This window comes from Gracilinanus agilis, chromosome 5 (genome assembly GCF_016433145.1).
Source record: "Gracilinanus agilis isolate LMUSP501 chromosome 5, AgileGrace, whole genome shotgun sequence".
Taxonomy (NCBI): Eukaryota; Metazoa; Chordata; class Mammalia; order Didelphimorphia; family Didelphidae; genus Gracilinanus; species Gracilinanus agilis.
The window spans coordinates 283186835-283211021 of NC_058134.1; the positions used below are offsets into that span (position 1 = coordinate 283186835).

Sequence of the window (24187 nt, forward strand, 5' to 3'; positions counted from 1 at the left end):
TTTTAATTTTAAACCCTTAACTTCTGTGTATTGACTTATAGGTGGAAGATTGGTAAGGGTAGGCAATGGGGGTCAAGTGACTTGCCCAGGGTCATACAGCTGGGAAGTGGCTGAGGCCGGATTTGAACCTAGGACCTCCTGTCTCTAGGCCTGGCTCTCAATCCACTGAGCTACCCAGCTGCCCCCAGCTATAAATATTTTTGTACAAGTCTGTTTATTTATGATCTCTTTGGGGTACAAACCCAACAATGGTATGGCTGGATCAAAGGGCAGGCATTTTTTTTATAGCCCTTTGAGCATGATTCCAAATTGCCAGCCAGAATGGTTGGATCAGTTCACAACTCCACCAGCAATGCATCAATGTCCCAATTTTGCCACATCCCCTCCAGCATTCATTGCTCTCCCCTTCTTTCATTTTAGCCAATCTGCTAGGTGTGAGGTGATACCTCAGAGTTGTTTTGATTTGCATTTCTCTAATTATTAGAGATTTGGAACACTTTCTCATGTGCTTATTGATACTTTTGATTTCTTTACCTGAAAATTGCCTATTCATGTCTCTTGCCCATTTATCAATTGGGGAATGGCTTGATTTTTTATACAATTGATTTAACTCCTTGTATATTTGAGTAATTAGACCCCTGTCAGAGTTTTTCGTTATAAAGACTTTTTCCCAATTTGTTGTTTCCCTTCTGATTTTGACTACATTGTTTTTGTTTGTACAAAAGCTTTTTAGTTTAATATAATCAAAACCATTTAATTTACATTTTGTAATTTTCTCTAACTCTTGCTTGGTTTTAAAGTCTTTCCTTTCCCAGAGATCTGACAAGTATTCTATTCTGTGTTCACTTAACTTATTTATAGTTTCCCTCTTTATATTCAAGTCATTCACCCATTCTGAATTTATCTTGGTGTAGGGTGTGAGATGTTGATCTAAACCTAATCTCTCCCATATTTCCTCATCTCTTTTTAATAAAGAGCTATGCCTGCCTTGCTGGCTTGGAGGCTTGGCTTTCTTAATCTGAGGAAGAACAAAGGGCTCAGATCTGCTCCATTCTGATATTCTTGAAGACCTTGGGGTGAGCAAGAGAGGTAGGAGAAGGCAAATGGGAAGAGCAGTATAATCCCTTTACTTGTGAAGAAAAGGTCTTACCAAGGGAAAGAAATGTCTCTTTCTTGGACACAGACCACACAGTAGTATACCAAAGGAGAGATGGATTTCTTCATGTGCAGATGAGATGCTATTTTTCCCAGAATTTCCATTCGAGTTGGCTCTCTAGGACATGAGTTGGCTCATGCCAGGACCATGTTGGGGAGGAGTCCGCTGGGCTGACTGAGGGAAGTGACTCCATCAAGAAACGAACCTATTGGGTCAAGTGAATGAGTGAGTGCCTGACTCACCTGACAGCAGTTGTCATAGTACAATGACTTTCCACGTGGTTGGTGCCTGGTGCCAGGGGCAGAAGGTCAAAGCCCAGACACACTTCCTTCCAATTTGTGGGAGGAGGAAAGGTGACCAAAAGGTTTGAAATCTGTTTTATATCTGATAAACCTTAGAGCCTGTGTTTACAGGGATCAGATAGCAATCTCTGCCAAGTAGGGTGGGGAATTCTTGCTGAGTCTTGAGGAATATCCCATTTCTCAGGAACAGTTGATTTTTCCTATTTGGTTGGCACTGCCTGTTGGATAGTAAAAGGCAGTTGAAGCCAGCTCTTTGTTATATGTATACTTCTTTTTCTCTGAGGACCTTCCTTTGTATATGGGCCACTTGTATATGGGGATCAGCTTCCTGTCCTCTGAATTTGAATAAATGGTCTTCTGAATCCTATCTACCTTTTTTTTTTTTTTGGCTCAGAATTCTGGAGCCACAGTGGCCTTCTGATATGGGGGGGAGGGGAATAATCCAACATAGTTTTCCAAGCTCCATAAAAATAAATTGCACCATGCTTTTGTTTAGTGAGTCAGTATTAGCCAGATTAAACATCACAAGGACCTGGATTCAAGTCTCACCTCTGCCTTATGACTTTGTGATCACTACTCTGTGTCAGGGCAACTTTCTTAAGACTATATAAGTCAGACTCAATGGCTGCAGTTTCCTCCCTACCATTCCCTTTACTCTTGCACCCCCTCCAAAAGAAAGTTACAACTTTTTATGGTATGTTCTATTTTTCTATTTTTAAAATTTATTTTTATTATGCAAAACATGTCCATATTGGTCATTATTATATTATTATATGAGCACACTCATACTAAAACTCCAAAATAAAACCCTAAATAAATACCCTGGTGTGAAAAAGTATGTTTTGATTCTCATCCATCCAACTTCATGTGTTATATTTTTCAAAATGCTTTCCTGTGTTGGCTCATTTGTTCCACCTGACAGCCCTGGGAGGAGTTGGGTAATGGGGACCCAGATGAGGAAATAGATATAGATGAAGTAGGCAGTGTGCTATTTTTGACTCCATAGCTTGAGTAAATCAAGCCTAACCTGGATGACTACAGAACAGCTCTGCCTCACTGACTAGTTGGGCAGGTTGGACTAGGTGACCCCTAAAGCTTTGTGATGGTTCTCTGAGGCAGGCTGGGCAGATGGACAGGATGAGAGAGAGAAATGAGGCTACTCGTCGGAAGCCTGGGATTGGCCAGAGCTGCCCTATTAAAGGCCCTCCAGCCTTCTTTCTAAATGCTCTGCTTCTCTTGAGCTGTCAGTTTTGGTATAGGTAAATAGAGCTGAGCACAGTAAAATTAGAGGGGGTAGAATTGATGACTTATGGAGATCTCTTCAGCTCCAGACCCATGAGCCTCCGAACTTGTAGAAATAGTCACATAGGTTTTACTTCCTGTCACTACCACACCCAGGGAATGCACATACATTGGCCCAGCACCCAATGGCAATGGCACCAGGCATTGGTTTATTCTAATTGGGGGGAATCCTGTCTTATATATAAGTATGTGCAGAATGGATCAAAGAAATTTAGGGAAGAAACACATAAGCAGTTTGGGAGAGATTGGGAAGGGCTTTCTTTAAAGGGCCTATAGCAGTGATTCCCAAAGTGGGCACCACCACCCCTGTTGGGTGCTGCAGCGATCCAGGGGAGTGGTGATGGCCACACTTTTTTTGTATTACATTCTATTCTGAGTTCAATAAATAGTTTCATAATTTCCAGGGGCGCTAAGTAATATTTTTTTCTGGAAAGGGGGTGATAGGCCAAAAAAGTTTGGGAACCACTGGCCTATAGGGAGGTAAAGGATTCTTTCAGGTAGGTGAGAAGGGATGGGGGGTGGCTAGTGCAGAAGCCTGTGACCTTGAACAAGTTCCCAATTTCCTTAACTATAAAGTGAGTTTCTTAGACATGGATAATCTTCATTTCCAACATTCCAGTGACTAACTCTCCAGGACGTAAGGGTGGCTTGACTTCACCAAAGTCATAAGACCAGAGGGTCTGTTAGTGTTTTTTGGTTGGTTTGTTTGCTTTTAACCTTCTATCTTAAGTATCAATACAACTTATCAGTTCCAAGGCAGAAGAGGGGTAAGGGCTAGATAATAGGGGTTTAATGACTTGCCCAGGGTCACCTAGGTAGGAAAGATTGTAGTTTTACATATACATTTTCTTCCTCTACTTTCTCCTGGCACCTTATTGTGGGGTTGAAATTATCTTGAGGAGGCTAGCAGGAAAAACTAAAGGGGTCTATGAGCTCACTGGCTAATAAGCTGAAGCTTCCCTTTTCTTTGGAGGATGGTGCTGATTTAATCCTGATAACATATTTGCTTTCCTGTTTGAGGTGGGTAAACTTCATTCTTCCCTATCCTCAGCAGGAAAAGGATGTTGTGGTGGATTTAAGCCAATCTTTACCCGGAATTCTTTGAATTTTGAGGAGGCTTATTCACTCCTCACTTTTTGGAATTGGTTTAAGTGCCTAAACTTTTCTAGGCACCTTATGACCTCCTTGAAAATGGGGGTGGGGTGGAGCAGCAAATGCAGCTAAGTAGCATAGTGGATAGAGTGCCAGGTCTGGAGTCGGAGGACCTTGTTTCAAATCTGGCTTCATACACTTCGTAGCTGGGTGACCCTGGGCAAGTCACTTAACCCCAGTTACCCAACCCTTACTATCCTTCTATCTTAGAATTGATATTAAGACAGAAAGTAAGGGTTTGAAAGAAAAAAAAAAAGATCTTGGTATTTCTCTGGCTGGCTTTTTTCCATCTGCAAAGTTTTGTAGGTGGCAATGCTCCTGTGGTTCACTCCTTACCCCTGTGAAGAAGTGTTGGGAAGATTCATTGCCTTGGATAGCTGCCAGTCTGGGAAAACAGGTGGTAAAATACTCTTCTCTACTATTGGTAGGGCAAATGGTTGGCAACTAGGCAATTATTGGGCAACTAGTAGTGTAGAATACTACAAATGCTGTTGGTGCCAGTCTACTAAATTAGGTTTGCTTAGTAGGTTTTTTTTTTAACCCTTCTATCTTAAAATCAATACTATATATTGGTTCCAGGGCAGAAGTATGATTAAGGGCCAGGCATTTGGGGTAAGTGACTTGCCCAGAGTCACATAGCTAGGAAATGGCTGAGGTCAAATTTGAACCCAGAACCTCCTATCTATAGGCCTGACTCTTTATCCACTGAGCCACCTTGATGCCTCTGCTTAGGTGTTTTCATATCTCAAGGGAAGTTGGTGGGGTAAGGAGGGATGCTGCCAGGAAATGATTAGTATTTAAAAAAAAAAAGGCATCAATATAACTTAAAAAACAAAATTATATTGACTTGGCCAACTGTTTAAGCCCATGCTTACTGAAAAGCTGCTGGGTTGTTACATCTGTGTCCCAAGGAGATCAGGGGAAAAGGAGAAAAACCTATATGTTCCAAAAATACTTACGCAGCTAGCTTTGTGTTTGATGGCAAAGAACTGGAAATTGAGAAGTTGTCCATCAATTGGGGAATAGCTGAATAGATTGTGGTATATGATGGTGATGGAATGATACTAGGGTACCATAAGAAACATTGAGCAGATTCTTAGAAAGAAACAAAGAGAACATTACATACAGTTACATATTTAATATTTAAAGAATAACTTGTTCACCTCTAAAGAAGAAACTGAAAAATGGAAACACAAAATCTGTATATACATATCTGTTTGCCAGATGATCCCTTCTATGGTGCAGTGAGGACAAAAAGGAGCTGGGATACCTGGAAATAAATTCTATTAATAAAATTTTTTTAAAAAAGGCTAATGGATAATAAGGCTTACTTTTGGGGGAGGAGAAACAGAACACAATGAAATGATAAAAGCACCAGCTAAGTCTCAAGTGACCTGGCATATTCTTTCTTTACAGAAAACTAGCAAGAGCTAAGCAATCTGGTTAAGTGACTTACATACAGCTACAAGTATTGTATCATACAGCTATTTTATTTTATTTATATTATCATACAGCTAGAAGTATTGAAGGCCAGGTTTGAACCCAGGTCGTCCTGACCCCAGGCCCAGCTCTTTCTGAAGTATATGAGAGTAACTATTACACTAGCTTTGGTATTCTGTGGGAAGGGGGAAAATGTCCAAGTTAATCCCAAATAAGTTTATCAAGAAAAAAGGTTGGTGAAATGTGAGTTCTAACCATGTCCTTGGTAGAAATTAGAATTCCAATCCCTAATTCCCAAATTTCCATTTAAGTTCAAAGACTGCTGAGTCAGATACTGTCTTTTTATCAAGTCTAAAATATTTCCAAGAAATTGCTTGGCTATGTCCATCTTCCTCTGGAAGTGAAAGCACTTTGGGGAGTAAGCTACTTTGGTTCCTTTTGGTAGAATAAGTGGCTAATGGAAGACCCTCTCTCTTACCTTCAGTCCCCTGGGAGGGTTGAAAACAATTCTGCAAAAGGCTGCTTCTGTTGGTGGGCTTTTGCAAAAGGTTTGCCAGTAGGTTCTAGGTTGCTTCACCATGTATACTTTTTCTAAAATCCAAGATTTAAATTTTTTTTTTTGAGAGAAATTTTAGGAAAAGAAGCTTGCTAACTCCCTGAATTAAGAAAGTGAACTCTTTTAAAGAAGGCACCATAAAGCCTGCAGAAACCATACACTGTATCAGAAGATCCAGAATGAACTTTGGGATGTAGTAAATTGAACTGAAGGGGGTTGAGTACATTTATTTTGAATGTAAACTCTTATGCAGGGGACTGCATCCTAATTGGCTTTTTGTCCTTGTGCTCACCAATGATTGGTTTTGCTCTCTTCCTCCTTTATTTCCCTCTTATCTCCAACTATTGTAATTTCCCCTTAGAAAGTGCAGTATTGTATGCACCTTTAGCTAGAAGATCTTTAGAGTTATAAGCTGGATATTTGAAATGATTCATTGGGGAGACTAGGCAGGTAAATCTGGGAGATTTCAATATGCTGGTCTCCCAGTAGAATTACAGAGGGGATTGTGAAAGGGAATTTTTTTATTCCCTTTGTGTATTTTAAGTTAAGTTAAGTTAAGCAGGAACTTGAAGTACCCCTACTTAACCTTTAATAAGTTACTAACAAAGAGAGTTCACACTTACTTAGTCATTAATACTTAGTTAATCCTAAAAGACCACAAGTGTCTGGGAACCTTGGTGGCTCCTACAGAGGATCAAACCCATGACGCTGGCATTGAAGGCAGAAGTGAAGTAGAATGTCTTCTTCTGGCTTTTATAAGCAGTTTTCCCCTCATCACTTCCTGTCTCTCTGGTTTCTCCTTCCTTTCATTGTGGGCTGATCTATCACATCTCAGGAACCAATCAAACTTTCTCAATTTGCCTAGCACTGCAGTGCTTGTGGTCTTTAGACTAAGTGTTAATGATTAAGTAAGTGTGAACTCTACTAAGGGTTAAGTAGGGGTACTTCAAGTTCCTGATTGATTAATTTAAAATAGACAAAGGGAATAAAGAAATTCCCTTTCACAACCAGCTAGCTGTGCTTCCCAAAGGCAGCATGAGCCATGAGCCCTGGCTCACTGGTCCTCCCTATTGTGTGTAGGGAAGCCCTGATCCGGAGCCCAGATGATCAGAGCTGCCTCTCTTCAGTGAATGCTAATAGGGCTGTGATGACTTCCTCTGGCCATTACTTTTAGTGGTGGCTTCCTGACTGACAAGGGGGCAGTTCTTGTACATGTTTCTCGTGGCTAGGCTACTTTCAATTGCCAAGTTGGGGGTGGAAAGAGGAGATGTCACTTTTAATTCCTTGGTAATTTCTCAAGGTTGGCACAGTAGTCTGGCAGAAACTCTTGATGAGTGATACCAAGTTCTCACCTTTTCTAGGGTTTGTTTTCTCTTGCAGAATGCATCCTGTATTGTTCTTGCTGCCCGACATGCCAGTGCTTCCACAGTAAGTCTTGGGAGACATCTGAAGATCAGTAGGGATTGGGGGTTGGGGGGAACAAGCAATAAAACTCCACCCTGATAATTCTTGATTCCTAACATTAACAGGTGGTTAGGGTTGTTCCTTTTCTTTGGTGCTCTGAAGAAGCATGAGCCATGCCTGTTACTCTTTTTTTTTTTTTTTTAACCCCAAAAAGTCCTGATTGCTTTTGTAGCAAGTTCTGGCCCTGACTTATTTAACATGAATTGAGATTAATTTTACAATTTCTTTGTTCTGCCACATTTGAGATGTTTTCAAAACAAATATTTACATATTGATTCATTTGAACTTAGTATCTTATATGATAGTGAAATGGGGGACTAATCTTTTTTCCCTTATTTAATTGTCTCAACAGTTTATTGAACAGTAATTGCTTCCCCCCCCCAATGTTTTGTAATCTTGAGTTAATCAAACATTAGTCTCTTGGTTTTAGTTCTTCTGGGTTCTGTTCTAATAATCTTTTTTTAAAAAATTCAACACTGGTTTTTTTGTAATTACTTTAGGGCATATTTTGAATGTTAGCAGATCATGTTCTCATTTTTAATTGCTTCCCTGCTCTGCTTCTTTCTATGTAAAGTTTATAATTTTATCTAATTCTATAAAGTGCACCATTATCATCTACATTAGTATTACATACTAGCTGCTTGACCCTAGGCAAATGACTTAGCTCTGATCACCTCAGTTTCCTTTGCTATAAAATGGGAATAACAATAGCATCTGCATTGTTGGATTTTTGTGAGGATCAGTTGAGGTAATGTTTATGAAGTGCTTTAGCACAGTGTAGGCACTATATTAATACTCTTTCCCTTCCTTTTGACCCTCTGTCTCCTCTTTTATTTATTAGAGTTAATACTTCTATAATGTTTTCCCTGAATTTCTATGCTGAAAGCACTTGGTAAACCTTAAGTGCCATATAATTATGGGATTGTTTCTTAGCTTTTTTTGGAAATGGTGGCCTTTATATGTCTTCCAGAAATGAAGACTAACTTCAGAAACTAGCTAAGCTTAGGGTAGAGAGAGCAAATATGGAATCTTCTTTTTGGGGGGGGGACTTCCACTTGGACAAGGCAGTTGAATCAGTTGTCTTGACAGAGAAATAGGGGGTTAAGTTCTAAAGATGAAGGGGTGGGAATTCTTCCTCTTTGTTTTGTGATGAAGTGATCTGCTCTCTGAGCCTTTGCCTCTTTCCTCCTAGAATCTGAAGGACGTCCTCAGCAACATGATCCCTAAGGAACAAACTAGAATCAAGACTTTCAGGCAGCAGCACGGCAAGGATGTAGTGGGGCAAATCACTGTGGACATGGTGAGGGCTTTGGGTGCTGGGCGGGCAGAATCAGCAGTGGCTAGAAGCAATAACCCTCTGCACCCAGCAGCCCTGACCCTGATCTAAGCCCCTCATAACTCCCCCTTCTCTGGAGTTTCTGCTCTGCTTATGAGATGAAGATGATCCTGGGTGCTGTAAACCTCGATGCTCTCTCCCACTGCTTTGCATAACAGAGCAGTCCAGAACAGGGCACCTTCTTCAGTCACCTGCCCCCAACCTTCATCCTTTGTTCTCTTTGGGGATTTAGAGGTGATGCTGCTATACTGCCTGCTCCGTAAAAAGAACAAAGGAGCACCTGGAGGCAGGAGCACTGAGAGGGACCTGGATTATTATCCCCTTTGAGCTAACTTTAGATTCTGACATTAGGCCGCCCCCATCTCCACTCCTCCCATTCTCCTGTTTGATGGCTCTGAGTCGAGTCACTTTGGTCTCCTCCACGTCAGGGTTGGCCTGCTTTCTTTCTGGGGAGTTTTCCCAGAACTGGCCTGAATTAGACTGATGATGCTCCTGCTTATCTCTTTAGATGTATGGTGGCATGAGGGGAATGAAAGGATTAATATACGAGACGTCAGTTCTGGATCCTGAAGAGGTAAGAACAAACAGCATCTTAAAGTAGCTACAGAAGGAAGGCTGCATCAGTGCTGCTGGGCTTCCTTCTTACGCACCTCCACATTAGCCAGCCGGATGAGTGTCCGTCGCTCACAGAGAAGTAGGGAGAGCAGCGTCTTTCCAATCGGACAAATCCCCAGGGTACCATTCTCATTCTTCCTTCTTTCCAGGGTATCCGTTTCCGTGGCTACAGCATCCCAGAGTGCCAGAAGTTGCTCCCCAAGGCCAAAGGAGGGGAAGAACCCCTTCCCGAGGGTTTATTCTGGCTGCTGGTGACTGGCCAGATTCCGAATGAGGAACAGGTAAGGCATGAGGCACACCTCGCCCCTCTCTTCTCCCCTCCCCCTTTCTCTCTCTACCAGACACTTAATCCTGATCTGGCTGCTTGTGAGAACAAGATGAGGGATGGGACTGAGTGCAGAGATCTGCTATTTAAGTGGATTGGGCTGAGCTCTCTCCAGGGCTCTTGCTGCTGCTCCGCTGTTGCTACCCGTCACTTTCTTTCCATCCCCAGTGTTCTCTATCTTCCTTCTCTCCAGGTGAGCTGGCTCTCCAGAGAGTGGGCAAAACGAGCGGCTCTGCCCTCCCATGTGGTCACCATGTTGGACAACTTCCCTACTAATCTGCATCCCATGTCTCAGCTGAGCGCAGCAGTCACTGCTCTCAATAGTGAAAGTAACTTCGCCCGGGGATATGCCGAAGGCATCAGTCGGGCCAAATACTGGGAGGTAGGATGACTGCAATGTCAAATGAGAGGAGGTTCCAGAGTGGGAGGTTGGGGAGGTGAGGGTCAGGTTTTACAGGAATTCGCTTTTTAAAAACCCTTATTTTCTGTCTCAGTGTCAGTTCTAACACAGAAGAACAGACAAGGCCAAGCTATGGGTTAGGTGACTTGCCCAAGGTCACCCAACTAGGAAGTGTCTAAGGCCAGATTGAACTCAGGGCCTCCCAGCTTCAAGCCTGATACTCCTATCTACTGTGGTACCTAGCTACCCCAGAGTTAGCTTTTCTTGAGACCTGCCAAGCAGCCTCATCTTAGGCTTTTGGAACTGCCAAGTCTTCTTTATTCCACTTCTCCGACATCTTCCTCTTCTTCCTAGTGACCAGATAGTTTGTTATCCTACCTCTGAAGATCTCAGGCTTTGTCATTATAGTTGGACTAAAGTCATCGTCCCCTTCAAGGGACTTGTTCCTGTCAGCCACAGCTCTTGAGTGTTCTCCAGCCTTCCATGGATAGGGTGGGGTACAGAGGAAAGGGGGAGCCCAGGAGCAAACAACCCTCTATTTTTTTTTAATTTTAATTTTAATTTTTTAAATTTTTTTTAAACCCTTAACTCCTGTGTATTGACTTATAGGTGGAAGATTGGTAAGGGTAGGCAATGGGGGTCAAGTGACTTGCCCAGGGTCACACAGCTGGGAAGTGTCTGAGGCCGGATTTGAACCTAGGACCTCCCGTCTCTAGGCCTGGCTCTCAATCCACTGAGCTACCCAGCTGCCCCTTTTTTAAATTTTTTAAACATTTATTAATATTCATTTTTAACATGGTTACATGATTCATGCTCCTACTTTCCCCTTCACCCCCTGCACTCCCCTCACCCATGGCCGACACACATTTCCACTGGTTTTATCATGTGTCATTGATTAAGACCTATTTCCAAATTGTTGGTAGTTGCATTGGTGTGGTAGTTTCAAGTCTACATCCCCAATCATGTCCGCCTCAGCCCATGCGTTCAAGCAGTTGTTTTTCTTATATGTTTCCACTCCTGCAGTTCTTCCTCTGAATGTGGGTAGCATCTTTACCATAAATCCCTCAGAATTGTCCTGGGTCATTGCATTGCTGCTGGTACAGAAGTCCATTACATTCGATTTTACCACAGTATATCAGTCTCTGTGTACAGTGTTCTTCTGGCTCTGCTCCTTTTGCTCTGCATCAGTTCCTGGAGGTCTTCAACCCTCTATTTCTTATGAATGGGACAGGCCCCAGAGTTGCTTTAAATTCCATACCTCTTAATTGTTAGTGATTTGAAACATTTTTTTTTTATATGGCTCTTAACAGCTTTTCTTCCTTTGAAAGCTGCCTGTTTATATGCTTTGACCATGTATAAATTGGGGAATAGAGATTTTTTCCTTCTCTTTTTAAAAAATTCCTTTTTTTAAAACCCTTACCTTCTGTTTAAGAATTGATATTGTGTATTAGTTCTAAGGCAGAAGAGTGGTAAGGGCTGGGCAATGGTGGTTAAGTGACTTGCCCAGGGTCACACAGTTAGGAAGTGTACAAGGTTAGATCTGAACCTAGGACCTCCAACTCCAGACCAGGCTTTTATTCACTGTGGCCCCTAGCTGCCCCTGAATGGCTCTTACTTTTATAAATGTGAATTGTTTCCTTTATATGCATTAGAAGTGAGACCTTCATCAGAGAATCCTGCTGCAAAGAATTTTTTCCCTGGCTAATTGTCCCTTTTGATCTTAGCTGTGTTGGTTTTGCTGTGCAAAAATTTTTTAATATTTATTTAATCAAAATTCTCCTGTTTATCTTTGGTGAATTCTTTCTGTCTCTTGTATAATAGGACCTCTTCCCTTAGTCTTAGTTGTAACAAAGTCATGTCATCATTTGGAGCTTATCCTGGTATAATAGAGTGAAGCATTAGTCCAGACATAGCCAGACTGCTCTTCAGTTTTCCCAGAAGTTCTTGTCAGATATTGAGTCCTTACCCCAATGTTGGATAACGGTTGCATTCCATGAGATGTCTGATTAGTGTAGACATTGATTTCTCTTGTTCTAGTACAGAGAAATTTGAGGGAGGGTTTTGGCAGCTATGTAATACAGTTAATTCATGTTAAACTTTGAAGTAAACTAAACCCCAAGTCTTTTTCAGATGAACTGCTCTCTAGGCATGTCTCCCAGTATGCCAGTGGACTTCACAAATATTCCTCAGATTTAATCTTTTTAGATTTAGCATCTTTTTTTGGGTCAGCCAGGCCCAATTTTTTCCACCTGGCTTAGCATCATCTACCACTTCTAGGTCCCCTTAACTATCCTCTGGTCCACATTGTTTCATCTCCATAAGGACAGAATGAGCTGCCCTCAGATATTTTTATCCTGCTGAAGTCTTGATAATGTCTCCACAGCATGACTTTGTCTTAGTGACTCCATGCTGCCTCCTAGTGATCATTACATTCCTTCCTAAACACTCAGAAACCCATTCTAGAATTTTGCTAGGATTGAAATCAAGTTCACTGAGTTGTAGCTTTTTTCAAAAGCCCACCTTTAAAAAAAAATTTTTTTTTTTGAGACATCTGGTCAACCTTTGGTCTATCAGCATCTCCCAGTCAAATCTTGGGAGATAACATTGACAAGCACAAAGGAGGGAGAGGGGAATAGGCATTTATTAAACACCTAGTGTGTGCTAGGCACTGTGCTAAGGGCTTTACAGATATCTCATTTGGTCCTCACAACAACCCTGAGAGGCAGGTGCTGTTATTATCCACATTTTGCAAAATGAGCAAACTGAGGCAAATAAAGATTAAATTACTTGCCAGGCTCACCCAGAGCTTATTAAAAGTATCTTTGGCTGGATTTGTGCTCTGGTGTTCCCAATTCCAGGCCCATTGATCTATCCACTTTGCCACTGAACTGAGTTCAGTGGTTCTAGAGTTCATGAAAAGAATTCAGAACATCAGTCTTGATAGGCCTTTCACTTGGTTGAGTTTGATTGTCATATCAATGCAATTTTTGTCATCCTTCCAAAGACTCTCCAGGCTGTGACTCTCTTTTTCACAGTGGTGACTGGTGCTTCATGTCAGAATGTTGTCTGAGAGGGAGTCGATGACAGCCTTCCCCTGTTTCTCATTAAAGTCTTAGATCATGTGTAGTATCCTTGAAGAGTAAAGTTATGGCAGTTGTGAGGCTCCTGTTTCTTTAAAAACTTTGATGGCTGCCTTTTGTTTTCACAGACCTTCCATTTCTGAGTATGTCTCAGGAGGGCCCCCCAGCCCTCTCTCCCAACAGATTTTTAAAACATCACCTTAAAGTCATCCATTGAATAGCCTGCCTCCAGCAGGTGTCTGCATGCATAGGGGTGTCACAGCTTAGTCTGCCAGCCGCAGCAAGGAGAGCTTCATTGTTTTTGTTCTTTCCATTTAAAAAGTTGTAAACATGGTGTTCCTGGTTCTGCTTCCTTTTTTCTGCATTACTTTATAGAAAACTTGTCCTGTTTCTCTGAATTCCTATTTGTCTGTTCTTATACATTCATGTGCCACAGGTTAGCCATCCCCTACTCTGTTTGCAGTTCCTTGCTTTGACAAAAGCAGCTTTAATTAATACTTGCCAAAATATGTGGGAAGTTTCTACCTACCTTCTCTGAGTATATTCTCAGCAGTAGGATCTCTCCCATTCAAAGGGTGAATGCCATTTTAGTAGCTTCCTTTGAATAATTCCAAACTGCTTTCTGTAATGCTTGGAACAGTTCATAGTTGTTCCATGTATTGGCATGCCTGTCTTCCCAAAGCCCCTCCAGCATTAACCACTGATCTCTATAATCTTGTGCCAGTTTCCTGTATGTCTTATATGTCAGATGCTTGTCAGATATTTACTGGAAAAAATTTTCCCCATTCACCAGGCTCTCTTCTTATCCTGACTATATTGATACTGTTCCTGCAAAATTTTTGTTAGATTTGTTTATTTAGGTTAGTAAATCCTTCAAGGTTTTCTTATTCCTTAGTATTTCAATTAGGCTATATTGAATATCACTTTGATAGCAAACAGTTATTGAGCATCTTCTTTGTGTCCTAATCCCTATGCAGCATTCAAAAGGCCTTTCTCTCAAAGAAAATCTAATTGAGATAAGACTAACGGGAAACAATTAGATAACAATACAAAGTAATGTATAACCAAGGGGTAAGTGGTATATTAAAGAGAAATCATCCCATAGATATAACTCTGGAACAAACGTGGCTTCCTAAGATGTCATTTCTTGGCCTCATATAACATCAATGAATGCAGACAGAACATGATGTTGATCCTTATAATGTGATGCTTTGGGCACATGTGTTAAACACATAGGCTGTTGCTGCTTCTAATCCCATGTGGTTATCTTTCTTAGTTTTTTGCAGTTTTTGCAGTTTAAGTACATAAGAAAAGTGACCACTGCAGTGACTTGGGTTTAACTATATCACCCTCAGCAAAGCCTTCTGGTTGCCTAGTCCCTTGAGATGAGATAGTACTTTAGAGAAGCCAGCTGGCCTTATCCAGCTCTCCGAAGCTAACACCTCCTTCTGGTTCTCTTAACTCTCCCCTTCCCAAGCTGATTTATGAGGACTGCATGGATCTCGTTGCCAAGCTGCCTTGTGTCGCAGCAAAGATCTACCGGAATCTATATCGAGAGGGCAGCAGCATTGGGGCCATCGACACCAAACTTGACTGGTCTCATAACTTCACCAACATGTTGGGCTACACTAATGCCCAGTTCACTGAGCTTATGCGCTTATACCTCACAATCCACAGGTGAGCCAGACCCAGGTACCATGTACCTTTTTTGTGGAGAATTTTGGAACAAAGCCACTCCAAGGGGGGCAGCTGGGTAGCTCAATGGATTAAGAGCCAGGCCTAAAGATGGGAGGTCCTGGGCTCAAATCTGGCCTCACACACTTCCTAGCTGTGTGACCCTGGGCAAGTCACTTAACCCCCATTACTTGCCCTTACTGCTCTTCTGCCTTGGAACCAGCACATAGTACTGATTCTGAGATGGAAGGTGAGGGTTTAAAAAAAAAAAAAAAAAAGCCACTCCAGAATTCACATCGTCAGGGAAAGAGCTGTGGACAAGAGTGAACCTAAAACCTGGATTCAGGGACTAAAGTGGTTATAAAAAAGGTCAGAGGAGGGAGTTAAATCAACTGGCCAAAGAATAAGGCAGGACCTTTAGCTGGGAGCCACGTTGGCAGGGGATCAGGGTTGTTTTTCTGGTCTTCTGCCTTCATTGTTTGCAAGCAGCATATGTGGATATACTGACCCGATTTTTCTCATTTCCCCAGTGACCATGAGGGTGGCAACGTAAGTGCCCACACCAGTCATCTGGTGGGCAGTGCCCTTTCAGATCCCTACCTGTCCTTTGCAGCAGCCATGAATGGACTGGCTGGGCCCCTCCATGGGCTAGCCAATCAGGTAATAGCAGGCTCCTGGCCCTTGTACTTACTTTCCAGCTCTTTTTATTCCTGGTCTCCCTGCTATCTCCTTCTAACCATGTATTGGCCTCCTCCCTGCTGCATTATTATCCACAGGAGGTACTAGTCTGGCTGACGCAGTTGCAGAAAGAAGTTGGCAAAGATGTGTCTGATGAAAAGCTGCGTGAATACATCTGGAACACGCTCAACTCAGGCAGGGTAAGCAGAGCACTTAAAGTGAGAAGAATCTTTGATGTAGACTTTGTTTCTGAGAAGAGTTGGGTGAAAGAAAAGAATGAATTCCAGCCTTCATACAAGAGAGTTGGGAGTCTGTGCCGCCCTCCTTGAAGAATTTGGGGAAGGGAATGGGAGTTGATCCCTTTCAGGTTCTGATTAGTTTCCACTCCCTTTGTAGGTGGTCCCTGGCTATGGCCATGCTGTACTAAGAAAAACCGATCCACGGTATACCTGTCAGCGGGAATTTGCCCTGAAACATCTACCAAATGACCCCATGTTTAAGCTGGTGGCTCAGCTGTATAAGATTGTACCGAATGTACTTTTGGAACAAGGCAAAGCGAAGAACCCTTGGCCTAATGTAGATGCCCACAGTGGGGTGCTTCTGCAGGTAAGGACCTCCCACCTTCTCATCTCCCTTGCTGGGGCTAATTAGAGGGCCATCTGACCACCACAGCAGATTCTCCAGATCATTTCCCCAATTCTCTTTCACACTCTTCCCATGTTCCTTGTAACAAATGTCCATGAGGTGTCCCCCTCTAGATTCCAAGTTGTCACACCTCTCCTAGCTCTATCCCAGTTTTGAGGCCCTTAAACCAGGGCTTGATAAGAGGGAAACAGAGCCTCGTTCACAATCACTGGACCTTACTTTCTGTTTGTTGCTACCCTGGGCCCTCATCCTGAACCCTTTTTTTTTCTTTCTACCCTGCAGTACTACGGCATGACAGAGATGAATTACTACACGGTTCTCTTTGGGGTTTCACGGGCACTGGGGGTGCTGGCACAGCTCATTTGGAGCAGAGCCCTGGGCTTTCCCCTAGAGAGGCCCAAGTCTATGAGTACAGATGGCTTGATGAAGTTTGTAAGCTCCAAGTCTGGGTAAAGACAGGAACTGGGCAGAGTGGGGAAGGGGAAGAGAATGCCTACCAGAATGAGGGGACTAAAAGAGACAGTATATACTTTTTTGTTTTTGTTTCAGGGGGCCTTTAAAGATTTTTAGGATTAAATTATATATGACGCACTGACACTAAGTTTGAGGTTATTTAAAGTATAAATTCAGATTTTTTTTAAAAGGCAAAGATGAGACTATGTTTCCTAACTAGTCCCCCTCCCCTGCCCACTGTAGGAGTTGCCCCTTGACCATAGTTTGAACAAGACTAATAGAGATCTGGGCGAGGATGGGCCCCCTGCCTCATCTAGAGTGGAAATCTAGCGCATGCCCTGCCCCAACAGGGTCCATGCTGGTTACAGGGAATCTGAATTCACTTCTTTACTTTGGAGATTTAGGGTTGTTTTACTTAGTTCAAACCCCTCCACACCCACCCAAACTCCTCCCTACCAGTAGGCCAAAAACCAGAACTCTGCCCCCAAAGTCACTTTTCCATAGGAATCATGTTGGATTGCAGCCCCAAACCCACCCCAAACTAGACACACAGCCACACACATCAAGAGCTGAGCTGTTCACTGTCTGGACATGGTTTGGAACCCTCTGCCACCAGATGAACAGAGGCAATGGCAGCCATTAAGATTGGCACCCAGAAGAGGTGGTCTTGGGAAACCTCATGTCTCACTATTTTAAAGGAACTACTTTAGTGCAGACTTTATGTCCTTGGCGACTCCCTAGGCTGGAAGAGCTTTGGAAGAATTATATTGGGGATTTCCCTTACCCTTAGTTTTGTACATACCACTGGTTTGGGCCTCTTCCTCTGTCAGTCTTTCTGGTGTGGTGTCCCCCCCCCCCCCACCTTTTAATATTTACATCTGGACATAATCTAACCACTATACACTTCCCACCCCCCATACATTTTCTCTGGGTTGAAAAGAGTGGGGGTGCCTACAAATGGCATAGCATGCTGTCTTCATAATATGGCCAAAGGGATAATCCTTTTGTTTTTTTAAACTTGGAAGTGAGAATGACTTAAAAATGGATTTCATCTTGTTAATATTAGACCCCAGGGCTTAGGGCATTATTAATATAAATAATTCACAACCCCCCCCCCAAATCCCTCAAAATTATTTATCCCAGTTCTGCCCCCCCACTGCCAACAGTTCATTGTTTAGAGCCCCATTTGCACAGGTTTTTCAGTGATTCAGAATGCTCTGCTGCCTCTTCTTTGAGAAAGAACTGAAATACACTCCTCTCACTGTGTCCCCTCATCCAACTCCTCCAATCCTGCCTGTGTTTGTGTGGATCCCCTGCCCCTAGAACCAAGCTGTTGAGATGGACACACTGTCTATGAACCCCTGGGTAACTGTCAAGAGTCCTGTTGCAGACTTCAGGTTGTTCTGTATAAAATGCAAAATAAATGTTTTTATTAACAAAGCTGGGTCTTGGTGTCGTATAAGTCATGAAGATAAAAGAGGAAGGCTTGGCCATTCCTGCTTCAAAGGCTTTCTTACCTCCCTTCAGCATAGGGAACTCTTAGACCAGTGGTTCCCAACTTGTTGGTGGCCTCTTGGAAGAGACACCAGGGATTATGGGAAAGGGATCCAGAATCCATGTTTTCTCAGCCAATGAACACTGACTGCAAAACAACTCTGGTGTGTGGGCTCAGGGTGTGTGTATGAAGTTTTTTGGACAGTAATTCCCAACCTTTACATTTCCTTCCCTTTCTCCCACCCAGTTCACTGGGTGAAAGGACTTAATGCATGGCTTTTATTCAAAGGCTGCTCCTTCTGTCCCCTCACCAGAAGAGGGCCATAGTATGCATTACAGGTACCTCTTGTTGGGCAACAACCTCCTACCAAACAGGTAAGACAGGACGGTGCTTTAGATGAGCTCCCTGGAGTCAGCTCTCCAGAGGATATCATTAGTGCTAGAAATGATCAGTGTTTTACAGATGAGGAAACAGGTACTTAGCCATAGGAAGTGCTGGAGGTTGTACTGGAACCCAGCACTTCCTATTTCCCCGTGGGGTTTGAAGATGATTTCTTTAGTATTCTGAGAACTTCACTATAACTGACCTTCCTTTGTACTCACTCAGGAATTTGATTTGCATTTAAAGACTTCATTCTAAGAAAGTGTCTGTAGGCTTCTTTACCAGAATGGCAGAGCTAATAGTTCCTCGGCTCTTATTCCTGGCATGGGGTTAAGATCGTTCTCACTTGTGGCACCATCACCCAAACCCTTCCCCCATCAGGTTCCTGCTACAATTGACCTTCTGAAGAGGGGCTATAAATAGTGAAGAAGGGGCTGGAGAGCAAGCCTCAGCCATGGGAATGTAGGGCTATAGTTAGCAGGAACACTGTGTCCACAGAAGCTGTCAAGCGAGAGGGGCTACCTTTTTCCCCACTGAGTTTTCTTCCTGCCTTGTAGTCTTTACCTAAGAAGCATTACAAAACCAAATTCACACAATTGGTTTATTGGCTCTTCATCAAACACTCAGCCCAGGTGGAAGAAAGGGAGAGACCAAGTGCCTTCCTATCCCCCTGAGAGGGGGGCAAGAACTCCTCTGACACCCTATATATATATATATATAAATACACACACACACACACACACACACACACACACACACACACACACACACNCACACACACACACACACACACACACACACACACACACACACACACACACACACACACATATATAAGCAGGGGAATTCCCTTTTGGGAAAGCAGCCTTCAGATAGTACCTCAGATGCTTGGATTCCAAACTGGAAGTTACTTTTTCCTCAAAAGGCTTCTTTTCTTCTCAAGACACTATGGACTGCCCCTGTTCCTTTAGCTCCTTAATAAGAGAGACCTGGGATTGCTTTACCCTTCTAGAGACACTGAGGCAACCATTAAGTTAGACAGGAAGGAGCCCTAGCTCACAAGACACAATTGAAGATATAAAATTCCAGCCATTCTGACTCCATTTCCCAGAAGGAGACAGATTAGCCAACTTTTAGGGATTTCCCTTACCCTCTGCCTCTCCTGATGGAGAAGCTCACCCCAGATTCCCGAGTTCTCTCTCCCTGGAGAGCCAGAACCATTAGGGCAGGGAGGCAGACATAAACAAGACTTGCCCCAGAGGGTGGCACATGGGTCAAACCAAATCAGCGTTGGGGCTGGTCTCATGTATGGTGCACCTCATGGAACATGAGTTCACGAGGGATGGCTGTCTCTGGACCAAACTTGGTGGCAGCTCGGCGCTCAAAGGCAGCAACGTTCTGTTTGACAACCTCATCGAAGAACATGGTGGCCAGCTGAGAGTGTAGCAGTGATCGAAACTCAAAGGAAATCTAGGGATGGGGGCAAACAAAAGGAGACAGGAACCCTCCCTTTAACAAGGATGACTTCCTGGAACAAATCAATCCACTCAATGCACATAGGAGCCACTCAAAAATACCAACTGAGACCAGAAGTTCCCTCAGGAAGTCTGCCATTGGGAGTGTGGGTCAGTGATGTCAAACCAATAATAGCTAACATTTATACAGTGCTACAGTTAGCTCATCTGATCCTCATAACAACTGGGGGGTGCAGGGAGGGGGGAAGGTAGGTGCTATTATCATACTCCAATTTACAGATGAGAAAACAGGCCAAAAGGGTTAAGGGGCATGCCTAGGGTCACACATCACAGCTAATATCTCTCTGAAATGACCTGACTCCTGGCCCAGCACTGATAGAAACAGATCTCTGTGGGCCATATATTGACTTAAAAAAACACAAGTTAACTAGGTTGTATTTTTTATTTATTTTGTTAAACATTTCCCAGTTAGATTTTAATCTTGCCCCAAGTAGTTCTGCTGCCAGCTGGGTGGTCAAGGTGTCTGACACCTCTGGCCTAGGTGGCAGCATTATAAGCCCCTTAAATGCTTGCTGACTCCACTGGGAGCTCAGGACTAAGTCCAGGCCACACACCGTTACTCACCGAAAAGTCCACCGTGCAAGTGCGGGAGTAGGCAGGAAGCCCAGGGCTGAATCGCCAGATTGTCTCCAAATGATTGAAGAGTTTGCCATCGGTGCAGACAGCCTGGCAGAAAGACAATCAGTCAACGTAAAGTTATAGGTGAAAATAACAAAGCAAACAAAGTAGGAAATTTAGTAGTGAGCAAAGAACAGAAAATAACTTCCTTGTCACCTCATCCCTGAAGTTTCACGGTACCAGGCTAGGTTGGGGTAGGGCCTTACCTTGACCATATGAGGTTTGACCATGGAGACAGCTGAGGTGTAACGTTCCACAACAGGTGGGAAGCCAACCTCCAACTGGGCCTTCAGGTGACCTTTTCTGCTGGACACTACTAAGGACTTCTTACACCAAGGCACAAACTCCTTGTACTCCTGGACATTGGATACCACCTCAAACATCTCCTGCATTGAGTACCTGGGGGAAATTGGGGAGCCAAGAAGCTGGGTGTGGAGTCAGGGTACCCATTACTCCTCACCACTGACCCTACACAAACAGGTACATACATCCCACCCCTTTGAGGGCTATGGAGATCAGCTGACCTCCCCAAAGCACAGGGGCAGATTCCCATTATGCCAAACCAAGAAAACACACTGAAAAAGTGGGCCACTGCTGTGCTCAGAACTGGAAAAGGGCTGGTTTAGTCCTCAGGCCATGGGAAATGTCCAATGTCTTGTGGCAAGCCAGTCCGGGGGAAGGAAATGGGAGTAGGAAAAATGGCATCAGTGGCCTGAGACTCAGAACAGAATAATTTCTTGTGAGGTCTTTCACTCTGGGGCCATTCATCGAATCTTGGTATGTTTTTGTGGTGAGTACTCAAATCTTAACTGCATCGTTCTCTAGATCGTGGGAGTGAGCAGGAGGCAAGGCACAACCACGATGGGAGATAAAGTCAAGTTCTGCACCTATCAATCAGTGGGGGGGGGGCGCCTTGGCTGGCCCAGGTTTCTGGTTTAGGGGTCGAGAGAGGGGATTCTCACCCCATAATCCTGCGTTCGGAGTAGGCCTTGCGCTTGTTGGTGAATGGGGCAGCGAAGCCCATAAAAGAACGGCTGTGAGAGAGGCCGGCCTCAGCCCACAGGGCCTGGGCAGCTCTGGGCAGCAAGAGGCTGCAGGTAGACAAGAGCCTGGGGGCAGAGGAAGGAGGCAGCGTTAGCCCGCCCCGCCACGAGGGTCCAGGTCATCTAGGCGCCTGTCCTCCCCAGGAGCAGAGGGAGGGGGGCTCTTCCCAAGGGAAAGGTCAGCCGGGTGAGCTCCCCGCCCCCAACACCAGCTGCAAGCCGCCGGGCCCCGTTGCCAAGCGGTCACGAGTGCTAAAGGTCGGGGGCGGCTGAGGACGGGCCCGGGCGCTGGCGCAAGCGGAGCCCCCTCGAGGCGGGGCAAGCCCGCCGGGCGCGGGGTGAGCTCAGGATCCCATCGGGCTGCAACACCCCACCCCCTCAACCCCAGAAGCCCGAGGAGGTGGCAGCAGGCACACTGAACAGATCGAGGAAGAAGAGCACAAGCCCGCCGGCGTGGGCCACCCTACTCAGCTCTAGCTCGGGCGAACGAGCGGCCTCACCTCATTGGCTGCAGCCCTCGCGGAGGGCCCGGGGGCGGGGCGGGGCGCGCGCCCGGTCGGAGGCAGCAGCAGCAGCGCCGGGCCGCCGCGCGCGTTCCAGCGGGGAGCCGCCGCGCGCCTGCCATCGCCATGCGCGCTCCTGCCTTCTTCGCACTCTCCTCCGGCGCCGCTCTCGCCCTCCCCACCCTTGCAGGCTGGGAGCGGCAGCCGGGTGAGGAAGAAGCAGCGGAGGGAGGCCAGGCCTAGAGGGACTGGGGAGATGGTCTTCACAACCACTCCTCCCCGTCAGCCCGCCAGGCTGAGACTGAAGCCGGCGGCCGCTGCAGCTCCGACTCGGGTCCCCGGGTTACGTCACGCCGTTGCCATGCAACAGAGGGTGGGTGAAGGGTGGAGGAAGGACCGAGATCACGGAGGCTTCTGGGGATTGTAGTTTTCCGAACTTTATCGCGTTAGGACGAGGAGTTGCTGCTCCAGCTTGACGTTCCCACGTGGGGGGCATCGCTCGGTTCCAGTCTGTCCGATCCTGTGACATCACTTGACAGCATTTGGCGTTTTGAGGCGTGGGCTTGCTCTGCCCGAGTTCTGGGGTGGTGTGTCCCTTCAGATGGATTCTTCCATCTTCTGGGCTCCTGGTAGCCAGTGTCAACACCTCACTGAATCCGTTACTCATACCAACCGGTACCTCACTGCGCCTTGGCTTGGCTAATGCTGCCGGGGTGCAGGCGCGTGTGGCGAATAGGGCGGTTGTAACTTGAGAATCCGGGGCCCTAATGTGCGAGCCTCCACCGCCGCAAGCCATAGCGAGATGCAGCCCACTGCAGGGCCAGGCAAGTCTAGCGACGGCCAGTTCAACTAAGGGCACTGCGGGGAAACAGCCTCCTACCTTCACCACCATCTGTGGCTTTTCAACTCATTCCTAATCAATTTCTCTGTCTCCCTGAGTTCGAGGAAAAGGCCCAGCGTGAGCCTATTCAGATGAACTCTGGAAAATTATTCAGAATAGCAAACGAAGGTTCTATTTCTTCATCGTCTCAGTTCCCCCAATCAGCCTACACGGAGAAACAAAGAAAAAACAAACGAACAGAGAAATCTCTGTTCCCTTTCGGCCTTAAATTCTCCTGCCTTGAGTCCTTGTAGGCGCATTTTAAGCTACAAACACAAGGCAGGTGTGTTTAGTTGCTGTTTTTCCATGACTGTAAATGGCAAAGGCAGGAAAACAAATAAAACTTTCAAAATGCTGGCAGCTTTAGTTGGTAGTCAAGGAAAAAAACAAAAAAGCTTTTCTCCATCACTTCCCCCCACCTCAAACCTAAATCAGAGGGAAAAACAGGAAATGAGTAATGACCTGGTAAGTGGGAAGTTATTCCCCCAGTTCAGGGGTAATGGGGCTTAGTGAAGCCATCATGACCCAGGAATAGTCGGGACCCAGGATCATCACAGCTACCCTCTGCTGTTTCAACCCAAACCACTGTTTTACTCCTACCTCTCATTAGCATGTAGGTAGTGACCTCCCCCCCCTCAAATCTTGATCTGATCAATTCCACAGATCATGAGTTTGGGGGGGCCTCGAAATCTCTGGTTCTAAAATGAATGAACAAAAGGCATGTAAACATTGCCTATATTGAAAGCCTCATGCTATCCAAAGATTGTTGGGATGGCAATGGGGTAGTGGATGGGAGCATCATAAATACCTACTGCTAGGAATATAGGAGAGGAAGACAGTAGCTGATCTCAAGTAGGTCACATTTTTAAAAATACAATTTTATTTTTTAAATATGATTATATTTGTCATTTTTTCCATCAACATAATTTCCCCCAGCACCTTTCCCTCTTCTCCTCCCAGAGAGCTAAATATCTTTAAAGAAAAGGTCTGAAAATATGTGCAATGTACCACATTTGTGTACCTCTACCCTTCTTTTGGGATGTGTATTCTTTGTAATTTTGCAACATTCACTTTTTTTGGTATGTTTTTTTTCCATGTGTACTGTAATAGTCATTATATATATATATATATATATATATATATATATATATATA

At 44.5% G+C, this 24187-nt stretch overlaps 2 protein-coding genes across 3 annotated transcripts in view; one reads left to right on the forward strand and one right to left on the reverse strand.

Annotated features, from left to right (window-relative positions):
* Positions 1–18018, forward strand: part of CS (citrate synthase) — a 28745-nt gene extending 10727 nt beyond the window's left edge. The window contains exons 2-11 of the mRNA XM_044677360.1: positions 7289–7336; positions 8565–8672; positions 9217–9282; positions 9473–9604; positions 9842–10030; positions 14606–14805; positions 15333–15462; positions 15579–15680; positions 15877–16086; positions 16408–18018. Of these exons, the coding sequence (XP_044533295.1) occupies positions 7289–7336; positions 8565–8672; positions 9217–9282; positions 9473–9604; positions 9842–10030; positions 14606–14805; positions 15333–15462; positions 15579–15680; positions 15877–16086; positions 16408–16578 (1356 nt within the window). The 3' untranslated portion in view covers positions 16579–18018. The remainder of the gene's footprint in view (positions 1–7288; positions 7337–8564; positions 8673–9216; positions 9283–9472; positions 9605–9841; positions 10031–14605; positions 14806–15332; positions 15463–15578; positions 15681–15876; positions 16087–16407) is intronic.
* A 1244-nt stretch (positions 18019–19262) lies between these two features.
* On the reverse strand, positions 19263–23293 carry COQ10A (coenzyme Q10A). Of its 2 annotated transcripts, none has more exons than XM_044677689.1 (5): positions 23257–23293; positions 21570–21717; positions 20814–21006; positions 20554–20655; positions 19263–19924 (listed from the first exon to the last, which is right to left on the reverse strand). In XM_044677689.1, exons 1-5 carry the CDS (start codon positions 23291–23293, stop codon positions 19757–19759), a joined length of 648 nt encoding a protein of 215 aa, XP_044533624.1. In that variant the 3' UTR covers positions 19263–19756. The 2 variants fall into 2 exon arrangements, with proteins under 2 accessions (XP_044533624.1, XP_044533623.1); XM_044677688.1 differs by lacking the exon at positions 23257–23293 and adding an exon at positions 22151–22455 and having other exon boundaries at positions 21570–21716.
* Between the last annotated feature and the right edge of the window lie 894 nt (positions 23294–24187).